We start from the raw sequence: 18086 nt of genomic DNA, 5'->3' as shown, positions 1-18086 counted from the left end.
CAAAAATCTTAGATACACCTAAGGAGTGAAAGTCTATTGATGTATTTATTTAGGATGATGTTTTTATCAGAAGTCTATGGCATGGGTCAGAACCAGGCTAAATTCTGCTGTTTGAAGATGTTTATGGTAAAACATATTAAAACATATGTACCAGACTAGCAGCATTGTCTGCTCCATGACACTGAAGAAACAAAATGAGATGTCCTGTAGTTAGTGCACTGCAGAACTTAACTCCAATTTTGCATCTGTTGAAACAAGTATTTATAATACCCTTTTCAGGAGTGGAACATCAGGTATTTGAAGTTAATGATTCCTCCTTGTCTGGAAGCCTAGTTCCTGCTTGTCCTAATATATCTTTAGGACTTATTGTGGACTTTTTATTGGAATCCCTTGATATTTGGCAAGATAATTTGTCTAAACCAAAGAGAATTGCTTAACATAATAAGAAAAATAATAAGAGATAATAATAAGATAATTAATAATATAATTTATAATATATTTATAATATAATAATAATATAAATATATATTTATAATATAATCATAAGAGAACTGCTTAACATTAAAATATGACATATAAAGCAATTTAGATTCCACAAGCAGAAATTCTATCAGCAGTCAGATTTTGCTGATTTGGGCTTTTTGGGTTGTTTCTTCGTTTGATGTGTTGTTGTTTGTATTTTGGGCTTTTTTTTGGTAGGTTGGGGGGTTTGTTTGTTTGTTTTCAAATTAGATTAGTAGAGCATATTAAGAGTCTGTGCTTCAGCCAACAGGCCTCGACAAATCAATTCTGTATACAAGGAATACATCAATGTCTGCTGCAGTGTAAGAACACTACCTTGAGAAATTAATTGCTTCAAAGAAAGAGGCATTATTTTACTGGTGCACCAGAATTGCCTCCTGGCATGCAAGAACATAAATCAGAATTCATTATCTGAATTTTTGCTCTCACCTGAAAACATGTAGTGCTTTTCTTAGTATTAGACTGTGCAAGCAAACTGATCTGTCATAGACTTTTTCCAGTTTTGAACCTTATACTTCTTGAAGTATTTCTGCAAAATTACTACATTTTTTAATTGGAGGAAGGAGAGAAAAGTGACTGTATCATATAAAACAACATAATGTATGAGCTGATTACATGAGACTTCTGTGCAACTAAGCTTTCACTTTATTTTATAGGAGTTTTGCATAAGAAGGGCTCTGTCCTTAAAGTGAATGGTGTGCAAGTCTTGTAAGTGTTTGTAAGATGATTCCACACCCTGTCATCCCAAGACAATAAGCAATCTTGCACGGTTTCTAGAATACTTGTCACTAATGAATGCCCCTTTCCCTCTCCCCATCCCTTCCTCCCAAAAAAGAAAGGAAGTAAATAATTGTGAACAATGTCCTATTTAAAAACATGACCTTGTTATTGGGCTATATTCTTGTTTAGTTAAAGTAGGTATCTTTTTTCCTCTCCTCTTTTTTGTGAAAGTTTTATACTAAAAAAATCACAAAGATCTATTAAAAAAATCACAGATTATTAATCTAGAAAACATCTGGTTCTGTGCTATATTATATTACACTTGTGATCTTTATCTCACTTTCAAGTATTTTTGTGCATTATTGTTGTAGCAAAGCATAAAGATTGCAGCTGTGTGAATTCATTTTGGTAAATTGCTTATTTGAGGAAAATACAAGGTTCTTTTTGCTCAGTTCACATGTAGTTTTTTTGACACACAGAACATATTTAATGGAAATTTCTATAGGACTGAAGCTGGGTCTTCCCATACCCTTTTTAGAGAATAGCAGACTGAACATTAAATTAGAGAAATACAGTGAAAAATCATGCATTAAAATAACAAACTTTTATTAGCATAAATGAGATTGTTTCGTTTATGTGAACTTCCAGCCTATTGCTATGCAGAGATAGATAATAATTTTCTAAGGATTTGAGACGTTTTGCTGTATTCTTGTTTTCATGGCACAAGCAGTCACTGGCTTGGCTTTTGTTTCTCTCTTTTCTGTGTGAATTACCTCATTGCTGCTCAATAAAATCACGGAGCCCCTCAACTGTATCATCACTAGTTGGTCTAGCAAAGAATACAAAGAAAGAGAAAAGATTCAGTGTCCAGACCCTGTAGCTGAATTGATTCTCCAATGAAATCCTATTTTGCTAAGACTGGTTCTTTCCAATAGAAGCATCTGAACCTTTGGAGCTCTTTGTTTTTACTCTTAAAAAGCACTGTTGCATTCACTGATTGTATTTATTTTAATAACTTTCTTATTTGTGATCAAATATTTTTCTGCAAAGCACATGTGAACTATTGAACATATATACACATACACTCAGAGTTTAGTACTAACATTTCTGTATGATTTATTGTTTTATTGCTGCTAGGTTTTGTTGAATGGGGTTGATCTGGAAGATGGCATATAAACTTGCTTACAAACTCAAAAATTCCCATCCAAAGTTATGGGTATTGCAAAACCGGCAGCTTCTCAAAGACCAGTTGCTTTAATGAGAAAATGTTCAATATCTGCACTGTAAATCTGAGGTATCCAGAAGAAACTGAAATCATTCCATACCAATGCAGAGGTGCAGTAATCAAATTAAATCAAATGCTGCACTTATCCTTTGGATTTGATAGATGGAGTTACACTTCCCAGTTTAGTTGTATTATTAACAGCTTTTTGTAGTTTGCCATCAAGCAATTCCATCCAATGTTGAATTAGATCAACTAAAATTCCTTGAGAAAAAATAGCAGTTGTATATTATGTAGGTTTCTGGTATCTTAAATCTGCATTTTGTATGCTCATTGCTGTTGTTGGTCTAACAGCATGTAACAATAAATCAATACTGCATACTATTCTTGCCTACTTGTCTGTTGGCTACAACTACAGGCCAGCTCTTGAATCCACCTTTCTTGCACAAAGTTTCACTGAATTTTCTTTTGAGAGGAAAAGGCTGGTAGTTGACTAAAAATGACAAGAAGGCATGGGTTTGATATCCAAATTCAAATATAAAAGGTATCAGGAAGGGCAGCATATATCATGGCTTTGTCAAAACACTTAGTCGTCAGAGAGCCAAAAGTTAATCAAGCAGAGAACAGCTGAAAACCTTATTTAAAGAAATCACATGTGCTTAGTGGGAGAAAAATCTATGGCATATGCTTCAATTTCTTTTAACCTGTAATTCATCCAGTGATTTACATCTGTTAAAAAATATGGAACTTTTCACACCTCTTTAAAGCACAATTAAACTGTATTTATTTTAATACATAATGTGTTCCAAATATGTAATACCTTTCCTGAAATGACTCATACATGATTGATTTCATAGCTCTCTATCATATAACCTTCCAGATCCTTTGAATTAGTTTGTATATTAACCATACATGAAATTTAAAGCAAAAGGTGTTGAAATGGTATAAAATTATGCCAGAAACTTCAGTACACTTGTCAGTTTATATCAAGGCAACAAATTGGCTGGGGGGTGGGGTGGAGGAGAGTTTTCATAAGCAGTAAAATAAAACATTACATAGAAGAGAATGTAGTTCAAGGACTTTGGTCACAAAATGTTCCTGTGAGTTTAGCCTAGCTGTTATTGACTGTTGCTTATTAAAAGCCATGTCTCCCCAAAGTGTTGTTAACAGGACATAATCCCAACAATCTGACCACATTGCCCTGAGTTTGAAGCACAGTGGTAAGAGTAGGGTCTATGAACTATAAAGGACAACCAGAAGTATTTTTGGGTAAAGATTTGGGGGGTTATATCTCATTCTTTTGTGTATGAAAAGTACTTGGTTCTCCACTGTGTGTCTGTAATGACTACTTGTGTATTTTAAATTCTGATTGAATTTATTAGAATTTAAAATACTTTGTGCCTCCTCTGATTTTAATGTTCTCTGTGACTTTTCTCCATCTGATATTGGGATTTAGAATCTTTTTATACTTCTTGCTTAATTCAAATCCCATAACATTAGGTTTCTTTTGTAAAAGTAAATATATGAAAATACATGTGTATACAGTATCTGAAAAACATTTTAATCAAATGATGACATACTGTGTACCATAAACCACAGGCATCAGTCAGTCACATGGAATGGTGACATGGTCAGTATATGGTCATTTAATAGAAGCTAGGCAGTGTTTTGCTTGTTTACTTTTCAACTAGAGTCTAATCAAGTTATAAACAAAATTTGGCTTTATAGATAGATGAGGCATAGAGAACAAAAAATATTTTGTGTTAGTAAAAGATACAGAGATTAATCTCTAGAGAACAGCCAGACTGTAAACCAAGAGAATTCATTTACAGTCCAACTGAGTTACACTATTCCAGTGTCATCTTGGGGAAAAAAATTCTCTGACACCCTCTGCTGTCTCCCTTCAAAATGTGAATGATTTTACCGTAGTTGAAAATTCAGTTTTTATTATGAGTTTCCCGTATTACAGAAATATGGTAGATTTAAGTATGCACATTATGATCCCTTTCAGTGTGATATATATGTTCATTTCACATTTTCTCAGTTTAGCAGAACACTTTTATTTTAGCAATATTTTTTCATTGCTAAGTGAATAGATGGTGAAAAAAAATAAAAAAAAGAGGAATAGCATACACTCAAAAAATTTTTGTCTCAAATATGTCCAGTGTCAAATAGAGCTATTGGACAGCATCTCTTGATGACAAGTTTTTTAGAAATGAACAAATAAAGATTTAAAAAATATGCATGGTTTGATGTGGAAATGATACTGAATATTTTTAAGGAACTCCTTATAAGAGGATGATAGTATATAAAAATAAAAATACTCTCAAAAGTCTTTTGCTATTAGTATGCAAGTAACTGTTTCCTTCCCAATTTTTGATCAGTTTCATTCTACAGGTGAGGCTCCTTTATTGCTGCAAAATTTAATCATGTGTTCATCCCATTGTTCTGTCTTGTTGCAGAGGATCTTGATGATCTCAGAATGGAAGGAGTAACGAGTGTGGTGTCTTCTGGGAGCAAATTCAATCAAACTCGAAGTGCTCATACGGCTGAGCCTCAAGCAAAGGTCACATTGAATATATGTGCAAGATGTGCCAGGTAAAATCAAAACAAAACCAGATCATGCTAACCAATACATTTTTTCCCCAGGTATTTGGCTGGGTATTGTGCTTATGGGCCAGGTGATGACCTCTTCTGCACTAAAAAAAACATAATTACTTAGCTACTGGCTACCCTATGATCTCTGGCATTTGAATTGTGCAACTCATGTTTATGCTTGATATGTCACATAACGCTGAATCAAAGAACATAGTTAGTCTTAGGCCTTACTTCACAGCTTGAAACTATTTAAAGCCCTTCTGTCTCTGAATTTCATTAGTTATTTGAGCTTCTGTGGTTTTTCAGGGGATGAATCAGGGAATTTAAGGGTTCAAATCCAATTTGAAAAGCACCTGTATAAATGGAGATTTAGTTGCACAGGTGCAGTTCAGGATTTCAAATAGTTGCTTCTTAGCACTTTATAATCTCATCCTGTTTCACCTCTGTGAAATAATTTATTCGGGTTGAACTCCTTTTGGTTTTGACAGCTGGCAATAATTTTTGCATTTACAGTATGAAGACCAAATAAACAGGTTAGTATTCCTGTAGCTTAGTCAACTCGAGAATGCAACACTAACAGAAACCCCTTAAATTTCCTGGATGAATTCTTCTATGTAGACAAAAGCTCATTTGGAGAAAGGATTTAAGCCTGTTTAAATGACAAAACTAGCCTTCTCACCCTTCTGTTAATGGTTCAGATTAACAAGAACAATATAGAGGCATGCCAATTTTATCTGCCTGCCTTTGCCAATGGCTGCTCTATTGTGTAGTTTGAGAGCGGATTAGCTGCTTGTAAATAAAAAGCAACCTGTGGTGAAATTAAGTCAAAAGTTTGGCCATATGCCACCCTACTTTTTTCTACTTTTTTCCCCATTTCACTCATAAATTACTACTTTTCTAAAGCACTTATGTAGACAGAAGGGCTTCAAGACATTTTTGATGCTTTGGAAGCACAACCACAGGCAGACTGAATCACTTGTGCAATAGCATCTCTAGCAGGTTTGTGGAGCCTCAGGGAACTTCAGCTCATAGTACTGTCAGAGCAGCAGTGACTGGATGGCCTTGTAATTCTAGAGAGTTTTACTTGTCAGCAGTGTGGTCTTATGCTTTAAGAAAAGAGCAAACATGCCAGTCATGGGATTCTTCCCAATTCATACACACAAATTGCTTATGTTGTAAAATGTTTCCAAACAACTACCTACATGAAAGTGTGGCACATTTTTTCACCTGGCATCCGTTGTCCATGGATTAACAAGTAGAGAAGTAAGGAATATAGAAACCTTAAATTCTCTAAATTCTGAAGTTCAGAACTTCCATAACATCTTTTATGGATTACTATGAACATTAATTAAATTTTGAATTCCCTTAAGTAGCTACTAACAGCAGGTGCCAAGATACTATATATTCTCTCAATCCTGCACACCAGGGAACAAAGGGCTCAGATCTTGAGCCAAACCTAGCAACCTTGGCTATTGGTATTGTTCTTTAACTGCATGTAATAAATGAGTCTGCCCTTTAAAATATGAGCTGGGAGAGAAAGATCTCACAAAATCTCTTTTGTCACTTCACTTACCAGAGAATGCAAAACAATGCTTTATTTTGCCTGTGCACCTTCAATAACTAACCTACTGTGTTTAAGGAAATAGGTGAGGAACTGGGTGATACCTTCATGACTGGGATTCTTTTCACTCTTGTTGCAGTTCAGCAGTTTATTTAAACTTTGGATGAATTAAAAAAATACACCATCTCATCAGGAGCAAAGGAAGTCAGGAGACAAATGGGTATTTCTGGTGGATTCAGTAGTGAGGAAACTAGCATTTTTTCTTCAAGGTGATAAACTCTATCCATTCTTTTGGAGCATTCCTTCTTACTGAGGACACCTTCAAGACACTTATTAGTGCAATTAGCTCTCTCTTCAGTACCTTCACAGGGGCTTAGTCTGGAGCTTTTTTGCAGCAGCTGAAGTAGTGGGGACACAGACAGTTGCATGAAACAAGTGGCTTCAAAGTCATGAAGACAGTTTTTTTCCTGTTTGCTTTCAAGAGCAATTAGATTTTTTTAGTCAATGATATAGCCATTGAAAATACTGTGCTACAAAATTAGAGTCCGAGTATTTGGATCATCTCACTGACTTAGTTTGTCAGTGTTTCTATTGTTATAACAAAGGCTAATATTTAATGTAAGGTCATAATACAGAACCTATTAGTGTATTTATTTGTTTTAGAAATTATATTTTTATGTTTTCGTATTCAATTTTCTAAGCAATCTCTTGTGCTCTACAGTGTATATATGAATACCATGTGATTTGATTGTAGACATGCTTGAACACAATTTAAAAAGAAGTCAATATAAGTTGTTGTGCATGCTTTTGGTTACAATTAAGCAGGTATCTTGCCTCTTAATGTTACTCATTTTTCAGTTGTACAAGGTGATTTGAAATGAATCGAACTACTAATGACAGTGGTGTTGAATAGATAATAGGGTTTGTCAAGTCAGATTACCAGATTAGGTTTGCTGAAGGTATTTTGGCTGTCATTAGGAGAAATACGACTTTTTACTTGAAATTTAATTGGCAAAGTTCCAAATGTTAGGAAGCATGTGTCTTGGCTTAGACAAAAAGTTGAATTTTGCTCATGCATTTGCATAATTGGTTTCTTTCAACCTTGCTGTTTTTTTAAAAAATGCTTTGCTCTCATTACTCTCCACTTAATTTACCTTCCATGGCATGTCCTTCAAAAGTTTTCTCACTTTCTTGGGTATATTGGAGCTTTTCTGAGAGAGGTTTATTTAAACAGTTGAAGGACAAGTTAATTAGCTTAATTTATTTGGCTTAATATTTTGTATCTCACCTGGAAAGGAGAATATTCTTATTGAAGTTCCACCCTATTTCTTCATTACAATAGTGTGTAAGTTTTGGATGATCCTTTATTACATTTTCTTGCCATAGATCTCATTTTCTTGCCGCTCCCTCATTATTTGAGAATTAGAGTGAACAGGTCTATGGCTCTGGGCAGGTTACCTTAGCCTGAGAAGAATGCTGGTTTCATTTTGTATGCCCTGTAAAACCATCTGCAGTAGGGTGCATATATATGTCTCATATTTCTGTGGTTTCTGGAGCTTCCTACAGTGAGAGCACAGTGACTCGTGAGAAGAATGGACTAAACCAATGGTTTTCCTCCATGCTGAGATGCTTGTGATCAGACTTCATTTAGTGCCAGTTTAGCTCCTTCCCTTTGTACCACAAAAAAGAAATGCCAAATGGAAGTGACTGCAGTTAGAGATAAAAACCAATTTTGTTGCAAGGCAAACTAAATCCAGTTTAAAATGTGGAGAAAACATGCAGTGGTGTTGAGGCACTGCATTTAGAAAAATATTGTCACTTGCCCTAAGTCTCTTAGACAAAAGTACAAATTTGTTTGTGTATCCTAAGAAATGAGACTCAGAATTGACATAATGTGAACTAGAGTAAAACTCCCCAGCTTATAACTTTTTTAGAAACTGATATTTAACCTTCAATCATGATATTTTCACCAATCATCTTTAAATAATAAACAGGTAGATAGTTATCACAGACCAGTAATTTTTTAAAATGGTGAAGTTCTGCACCCAGACATCCAGGAAATAAAAATGGGAAATTCTTTCAAACTGTCTCACCAAATTGGTTTTTACAGCTTATGATGTAAAACAACTAAAAAATCCCCCCGAAACAACCAAGACCCCAAAAAACCTTTGCAAAAAAGTCCCCAGAGGGAGATAAGAAATTAAAGGAAGGGTTAATTCTACTGGACTATAAATTGGTTTGTAGTCTGGCCTATAACTGTAAGAAACAGAGAGCTTACTGTTTTCTGTATAGATGTTTCACACACGATGGGTGAAATGCAGATGGATAACAGCTTTAAGAGGTTTTTCAAATGGGGAAGTAGCTAACAGAACAATGTTATTCCCATAGCTGCTCTTGGACTACAGGGCAAGTTAAGTAGCATATTAAGTCATCTAAATAAAGGGGTGACATCATTCACAAGGTGGAACAAAACAAGGTTTATAGATACAGAAGAAAGGCTACAAAAAAACCCCTGTATTTGGAAGGTTTGCTTTTTTCTATTTAGCCTGAAAAATTAGCAAGGACACTTCTAGTGAAACAGATCTGGATTTAGATTATTTGAGCAAAATTGTTATAATAATTCCTTCTTTGTCTAAGGGCACAGCTGATCTGACTGACTTATAAAATAGACTGACTCATTCTGTAACATTTTTTTGTGAATCCGTTCTCACATACAGGCAAAACAAATGAATTTCAGGTTTGGCCAATGAATCATAAGACACCCTCACACATTAGCAAAACTTGTATGGGTTAAATAGTTATTTAAATGACAATTTGTAAAAGCCAAACAACACTTCCATATTTCTCATGTGTATTGTGGCTTGCACATTGAGCATTTTGCAAGAATTTAATCAACCATAAGGTAAAAGACAATATTAATGTACTATTGAATAAATTACAGGGGGTTTTCTTTTTCTTTTTTTTCTTTTTTTTAAGGACCACCCATTAGCCTTGTATGCCCACTGCCATGCTCAAAAGTTAAATCTTGTTCTTGTGGAGTCTTGCCAATGCATTCCTGAAAGTAAGAAGCTTTTTGTTTTTAATAGTGCAAGGGCTGCATTCATTCTTTTTAACATCAATAGAATACAAAAAAGGGGTTGCATGTGATTAAAAAAGAAATGGGATTATAGAAAACATACTGTGCCACAAGCTTGAAGGCTTCTGAACAAGAATGTTGGGAAGGAGCACTAGTTGCATACAAATGTAGGTTTGAGATGCAATGTTTTAGTTAATATTTTAAGATTAGTTAAAGTGAAAGGACAGTGTAGTAAGGCCTTTTAACATATTAGAGGAATCAAAAATATAGGTAAAAACAAATAAAGTACATCTGTACATTAAAAAAAAACTAGAGCTTTTCTTACTCTCACCCTTGGGATGTGGAGTACAGTTCAAGTGTAGCAACTTATATCCTTGAGCTGTTAATGTAGAAAAAAATGAGGTGCTCTGTCCATGCTGCCATTATAGGTATTTTTGGATATTTCTGGTTTGAGGAAAGTACTCAGAAACTCTCATACCAGTTTGTCTTGCCTGTGAAACCCTGCCCTGCTCATCATTGGTGACTTTTACTCCTTTAGCACATCTTGTCCTTCAAACAGTCTGCAAGTTAGCTTGTTTATTTACCAGTTACCTTTTCTTTAACAATTTGGATTTTTTTAAAGTTTAATTTTCTACAGTATAGTCTCCACTACATACATGCATACATGAGTTATAAACTATCTGGTGCTATGTGAAGTTTAGAATCACATATTAGTTCTCTGCAATACCTCACTGGAATTTGAGCAGATCTTCATGACATAGAGCCTTGACAACCAGGAAGCCTGCAGGGGAGGAGACAAAAGAAATGAAGGAGCCAGCTATAATTTGACATAAACTTGAGATTAGTGGTGGAAACTGTGGAACTGTGGTTTGAAATGGCCATCATATATCTCTAGTAAAGAACAGGAATGATTTGGTTGGCTGGGGAATACTATGGTATTAATCTACCTTCAACCATTTCATCATCTTAGTGTTTGTATGGAAGTACTTTATCTCAGCAACACAAATCTCTGACAATACTAATAAGACTTGAGGTCACAAAGAAGCATTTGGTGGAAAACTTGATAATGACCTGTGAAGAAAATAGTCTAAAGCTTGACTAGTGAATCTAGGTTAACTATCAAAAGCAGAAAAGCTGATGACTGTAAAGAGGGAAAAAAACTGCTATTAGAAAGCTGTTTTACTGTGTGCACCATCCCCACTCAACACTCCTGAAACTTCAGACAACAAAGAGAAAAATTAATGAAATTAGTTACCCCTATGGGGAAGATCATAAATACTGATTAAAGACAACATTTAAAAGAGAGAAAATGGTGATGGGCTCCTGGAAGATTTCCTCAAGAAATGAAAGAAAGCCTACTGAACTTCCTCAACTTCCACTCTGCACAAGTTCCCTTATTGTTTATCACCACTCTTCTCTCATTGTGATTGTGTTCCCTAAACAGAAACTGTTGGTATGGTTGACTTGTGTTTTGAAATGAGATAGGCTCTCCTACCTTGTCCAGGCATGTAATCCCAAAATAACTCTAGAACTGGGGATGGAAAGGTGTCAGGGAATAGATAACTGCACCACGCAGCATTGGGATAGAGGCTGATTGGGTAGAGTGAAAAAGGGGCAACCTCTGACATCCTCTGTAGATGCCATAGGTCCTGGAAGAAGAAAGGATATAAATTTTGCTACTGGTGCAATTTTTTGGCACTAGGTCTAGGTTTATTTTCTGCCAGATTAGACCAAGCCATTGTGGTAGATACTTCTGCTCTGTTTTCAGCAGACTGTTGCTGTTCAAGTCACACTGTAAGATTTCTTTCCTAAACTGAGCATTCTGGCATCAGTCACATCAAAGGGAGTAATACCTTGAAAATGCATGCAGGACTAAATGACATTGAAACTCCCCTGTCTTCCCCTTGTCCTGGCCATATATAACAGTGTTTGCTGCCTGAGTGACATAATAAAAGGCTATGTCTTTATTGAATTCTAGCAGAAAAAGTTCTGCATGTGCAAATACTCCTTAGCTGCTACATGAATTGTCAAAACTGCTCTGTGAAGGAAATCTGCAGATGCTAACTTAGAGGGGGTTCTAGTATGTTTACATGAGCTATAATCATACCTTTAACTGCAGTGTTAAGAGGTGATGGAATTAGAACAAAACCTGATCCCAATGAATACAAAATAACTCCCTGTTTTTCTTTATAGACTCTAATATTATTAATCAATAATGCACAGATGTGTCAGAAAGAATAACTTCTCAAGTGCTCCATATAATCCCTTATTTGACTCTATACACTGTGATGTAATAGTGGGGAATGGGCACAGGTATATATGTGGTTTGGTACATGTATTTTCATGAAGAATTGTCTTTGTATGTCTGCCCAGTAGTGCTTAGGCCAGCTTAGTGACTCAGTTTCTGGCAGAATTTTCTGTTTTGTTAATTTTCCTGAAACCTGGGAACAAATTACTTCAAAGTACCAAGGGGAAAAAAGTACTTCCAAACTGAGGTGGTTGGTACAGAATGAATATGGGTGGAAAAGTTCTGTGATTACGGTTCATGTACAGTCTTTGAGAAAGTTTATTAATTCAAATCTTATCAAAACTTTTGATTACCTGCACATATTTTTTTTTCTTTCCTGTCATGTATTTCATATTATCTTTCTGACTGTGTACTATTTCTAAGTGGCTGTTATTATAGGAGAGAAAGTACTAAACATTCCAGATGACTCGTTGTTATTTTGCATTCTTTTTTCCTTTATCTATTTTTTGTAACCTTAGTTTTATTGGACCTCTTGTTTAAAAGAGCTGAATTTTCCTCATGTTTGTTTCTGCCAGCTTCACAGACTTTGTCCTAAACAAAATGTTTTATTTGCATATTTTTCCTTTTATTAGTGGCAAACAAGTAAATTAAACTCCATATGGTAGTGCTTTATAACTTTTAAAAATCTCCTTTCACTTTGGAAAATTGAGAACAAACCCCATATTTTTCCTTTGGCTAGTTGAAACTTCTTATAAAATAGAAAGATAAAAATAATTACGGGAAAAGAAAGAGCTGTGGCAAAGAAAAAATGAGTAAGTGTTCGCTTCGCCTTTTCGATGAGTTCCATTTGGGCAGTGACTAACTTGCCCAGTTTTGATGCATAAATAACAAAAATAATGTATTCATCTTTTGGTTTTGTAGCTGAAATGAATCACTTTATCTGTCCTTTCCTGGAGTAGTGTACCACTTTGGTATCATTTTCTTTCAAAACAAGAGAAAAGCGCTGAAGAAGATAATTCAGAAAATGTTTTTACTGGCCCTAGTGATTATCGAAGACTGAGACCATAAATAATTTTTTAAGATTTGGCAGGCTGACTTGTTGTCAGAGTTACACACTAGCTTGCCTTTACTTTCACTGTCTTGTGTTTTTTTAGAACATCTTACTGTATGCAAAATAGAGAATATTTGTGTGATTTCAGATTATTTTTTGAGTTTGTAGGTCTAAGTTTTACATCTGAGATCACAAGATAGTATAATTTTTAGTCCTGAACCTTAATTGTTCCATGGCAAACTCCCAATGAATGTGTGTTTTGGAAGAATTGCCAAAGTCTCTCTATTTTCAACGTCTTAACAGTGTTTTTGGGAAGGCAACAATATAAGACAGGAGATTTACATGAAGTGCTTAGACAGAAATCCTGGAAAGATCAGACTTCTTTCCTGCCTCTTTTTTTTTACATGAATTTCCCAATTGGTAAATTCACCAAGCAATAATTTCAGTCCTATCAGAAGTTCCACAAAGTACTGTGATAATAAAAAAATCATCTGTTATCAAAAATTATAATAGTCTGTGAAGAGACCAATGTTCCCAGTTGACATATTTCCCTCTGTATTAGGTTTAACAGCTGTTTTATTTCCTTACAGTATTCACATGTGAGGTAGACTTGTTTTTCTGACCTAAATTGCTGTCAATCAGCATAAAAGTAATGGAAGACATCCATTTGTTTGAAGGAAGTGTTTACATGTTAGTGTGAATAGACTTAGACTTGAAACATGAGCACTAGGTACATAAATGTGCTGTGAGTTACATCTTACACATACACCTTATCATGATAAATCTGGTTTTGGAAGCATGACAGTGCTCCAAGTTTATCTGGAGATAGCCCTACTGTAACTTAACTGACAGGGTATTAATATGTGGTTTTGGTTATGCAGGAAGAATGCAGCATAAGATGCTGTGAATTAGTGACGTGTCACTAGACTATCTTTTCTAAGAACTACTGTTCAACAGTACCTAATTGATTTTTTTTTTATTTCAGGCTGCTTGTTTAAAAAGGAGAAAAGGTCTGAGCAAATTAGTGCACTAGCAAACATTTAAAACTGCTGTGGAGAAATTCTAAGAACAGTAGATGCAGAGGATTGTTTAGGCCTTTTGAATGTCCTAGTCTTGATTTTTAAAAAAGGAGAAAGTAAGAGCAAATTTGAATATGAAATTAATATAATTTTGCTGGTCCTGAAAATTATTCTGCTCTCTCTCAGTTTAGGGGAGGGCAGCATCTGCTTCATTCTCTCCTTCATTTGCAGATCTTGTCAAGACATCTCTTTCTCTTTTCCCCTACAAAACCCATTTAACCCACTCAATAATTTAAAAAGACAAGTGCTTTACCAAGCTTTTCTCCCTTCTTTTCCTTTGCTCTCTTTGATGTGTGCTTTGCAAGCTAATTCTCTATGGTAATGTTTATAGATTCTTTCTGTTTTTTGTACAACGCTGCAATGTGTATTAGCCACAGAAGTTTCTTCTGGATGAAAAAGATATAGGGAGGAAGCCAGGAGATCATGAGCTTGAGGAAGCTTGTTGGTCATAATTTGAGGCTCTGGATAGCAGTTTAATATAGCTCTTAAAGACACAAATGCACACTCACACACAAAACTCTTTCACAAGTCCTAGAAAAAGTGGTTCACAGGAGAAGAAAGAGTGTTAAGTCTGAAAAGACTGACAAAGACTGTAATTTTTCTCCTGTGAGATAATGGTTTGAAGCCAGCAGCAGATAAAAGATTGCCATAAGAATGGCCTAATTCCCCATCTTGTAAAAGGATTAGATAATTCAGTCTCTTTATGGATTCCTTACTCTGGGAAATATATTTCCACTTTTGGTTCTCCTCAGAAATAGCTGCAGAGTGTACTTATTTAAAGGCACAATGACCTGCATTCAGGCATTTTGGAAAGGCAAACAGCACTCAAAAAAGATTATTTTGCAGGCTGTCTCAATGTGTAAGTTTTGCTCAGCAAGTGTATGTTCTTGTATTACCAGCTGAAAACATTATGCTGTGCATTAACTATTGGTGACGTGGAAACTTTCCACAAATATCTCCAAGAGTGACTGGCAAATAGTGTGTTTAATTTGCAAAAGGAGAATGAATGTCAACCAAAACCCATTTTAAACTACTTTTTTATGAATTTTCAAATAATTTGCTGTTCTCTGTTCTAGCACTGAGAAATAGTGTCCTTAAGAAAGTGAGTGTAAAAGCAAGAAACAGACAGTGGTTTGAATGGTATTGGTGAAAATGAAGTTGTTTTAGATTAACTGTATCTTAGATCAGGATGAAACTCAAATAATATAAATGCTGTATATCTCACATGAATAGAATTGCTGGTAATAACAACATACTCCTGCCTGATGGCCATGCATCACTTCTTTAAAGTGGATTTAAAGTAATTATAAATGTCTATTGGAAGTATACTAATTGTGTCATTAAGCATATATTCCTACATTTTATTCAGAAATTGTATTAAATATATGTATTTATTCATGTAGTCTTATAGTTTAATATTGGAAATACCTTGCTAGGTAAGGTTCTGCAGGATAATCCAATAGTCCTCATGCTTTGTTTCTCTTCAATGCAGATGCTTCCTGTATTTTAGTGTAAGGTGAAAACAAAAACTATGGCACTGATTTCTTAATACAACAAGGTGACATGCTGCAGAACCTTTCTTTTGTTGCTTCAGAGGTGGCAGCCATGCTCATTGTTCACCACATTCACAATCCTCTGTTAGAGGGTCCTCCTCCCATGGATCTAAGGCATTTTTCTTCTACAGTCCAGTGATCTAAAAGTTGTATAAACTGTTTTTAAAATCTAATCTTCATTAGGAAGGTAGTGTGTGAAGCTAAAGCTGATGAGGAGTATTACCAGACAAAGAATACTTTTGCCTGTATTTTTTTAAAATAATATTTATTTAATATTATTTTACCTTAATATTAACCAGTACAGTCTGTAGTGGAAAACAGACATCTTTGTATCTCTGTACTTGTGAATACAATAGGAATTTTTCTGTCAGTTTTAATATTTTTATATTTGTAAAAGACATTAGTAAAACAAATGGAAAAAGTCAGAAATTCCTGGCTTTGTATTTAGGTGCTGAAAAAGCTTTGGATCTTACAGCAGTGTAAGGAAGTGCAGAAGTTGTGGAGTCAGTAAGTCAAGGTACATGATGTCAGAATTTGGATCAGCCAAATTTGGTTCAGAACAAAGAATGAAGTAAACTCACAGTATTATAGACTAGTTAGGACAGATGATTGTGAAGCTTGAAATACTCTTACTGGTGTTGAGGTTGCTAGGGGAAGGTGCAAGAAAACATCCAGTGTAACCTAAAAGTGTGTGGGGCCTTTCATGACTTTTGTTGTTGGATCTCTGTTGCTATAACTTCCCTGGAGTAATGTCTTTGTCCAAGGGAAATTATAATTCAGTATAACAATGCTATCAGAGAAGATGTTAGATGTGGATGTTAAGCTTTAAATTACAGAAAGGAAGCAGGTGATTTAAAAGGAGAAAAAAAATAGGAAGTCCAATAAGTCAAATTTATCCTTCTTCACATCTCTGACTAAAATTCCTTTTGGCTGCCAAAGGAACAGTGTATAAAAAGAGTATAGAAGTTATGTGTATAATAAGTTTATTTTGTTAATAAGTTCATTATATTCATTAATCTTACAAAATTTATATTAGAGTTTTTGATCCAAAATAATAACTCCTTCATAAAGAAACTAACTATAAATCAGAGAAGTATTTGGTAGGATTTTTTCATTATACACTAGCACAAGACAATTATAAATACACATACTTTGAATCAGTAATCTACACAGACTGGTTTTCAGAATGCTTTATGCCTTCTCTTTAGGCTCTGATGTTAGAATGTACCTATGCTTGTAATTAAGTGTATGTAATTATTTTATTAATCCCATGTAGTCCTCAAAAGTATTATGTGAACTATGTTGATTTTTTAAAATTCCAGTATTCTGCTATAATGTCAAATTTACTTTAGTTTCTCTAACTACTGATTTTAAGAATGTCATAGAACAGCAGAGTTGACATAGAGGAGAATCATTATGTATGTCTACATTTAGTGCACTGGAGGAGTTTCTAGGCAGGAATTTGTCCTGCATCCAGCCTTGACCAGTTGGAGAGATGGGGAGAGAAGAACCATCTGAAATTCACCAAAAGCAAATTCAGTCCTGCGCCTGGGGAAGAATAAGCCCCTGCACCAGCATAGCCTGGGGCTGACCTGCTGGGGAGCAGCTCTGCAGAGGACCTGGGGTCCTGCTGGACAGAAAGCTGTCCAAAAGCAGCGTGTCCTTGTGGCCAAGAAGGCCAATGGTGTCCTGAGGGTGCGTTAGGAGGGGCATTGCCAGTGGGGTGAGGGAGGTGATTCTAAGCCCACTCAGCCCTGGTGAGGCCACATCTGGAGTGCTGTGTCTGTTCTGGGCTCCTCAGGACAGGAGAGATATGGAGCTCATGGAGCTGGTCCAGTGAAGGGCTATGAAGGTGATGCAGGGACTGGAGCATCTCTCTTATGAGGAACAGCTGAGGGAGCTGGGTCTGTTCAGCCTTGGGAAGAGATGACTGAGAGAGAGCCTTATCAATGTTTGCAAGTGCCTGAAGGGAAGGTTGCAAGGGGCTGGATCCAGGCTCTCCTTGGTGATGCCAAGAAAGAGAACAAGGGGCAATAGGCAGAAACTGATGCACAGGAAGTTCCACCTGGACATGAGGAAGAACTTCTTTGCTGTGCAGGTGACTGTGCACTGGAACAGGCTGCCCAGACAGGTTGTGGGGTCTCCCTACTGGAAGTATTCAAGAACCATCTGGGCACAACCCTGTGCCATGTGCTCTAGGATGACCCTGCTCAAGCAGGGAGGTTGGGCCAGATGGTCCACTGTGGTCTCTTCCAATCTGACCTATTCTTGAATCTGTGAATTATATTTTTAAAATCATACTGGCAGGAGAACTGTGATTCACACATCCACAAGCTTGTTTGTAGTGATAGACCCTGTATCATGCTTCTGCACTGAATCTATAGAATTTATTCAGAATATCTTTGGTCCTGAAGTCCTTAATTTTCTTGGAAGAAGCCCTGCATATTGCATTTTGG

At 35.7% G+C, this 18086-nt stretch overlaps 1 protein-coding gene across 2 annotated transcripts in view; it reads left to right on the top strand.

Annotated features, from left to right (window-relative positions):
* Positions 1-18086, top strand: part of C2H8orf34 (chromosome 2 C8orf34 homolog) — a 148145-nt gene that overhangs the window by 91743 nt on the left and 38316 nt on the right. For both annotated transcript variants that reach the window (XM_056484324.1, XM_056484323.1), the window contains exon 8: positions 4927-5062. In XM_056484324.1, the coding sequence (XP_056340299.1) occupies positions 4927-5062 (136 nt within the window). The remainder of the gene's footprint in view (positions 1-4926; positions 5063-18086) is intronic.

The sequence above is a fragment of the Oenanthe melanoleuca genome, chromosome 2 (assembly GCF_029582105.1).
Source record: "Oenanthe melanoleuca isolate GR-GAL-2019-014 chromosome 2, OMel1.0, whole genome shotgun sequence".
Taxonomy (NCBI): domain Eukaryota; kingdom Metazoa; phylum Chordata; class Aves; order Passeriformes; family Muscicapidae; genus Oenanthe; species Oenanthe melanoleuca.
Note: the sequence above shows the minus strand (reverse complement) of the source record. Positions and strands in the feature narration are given on the sequence as shown.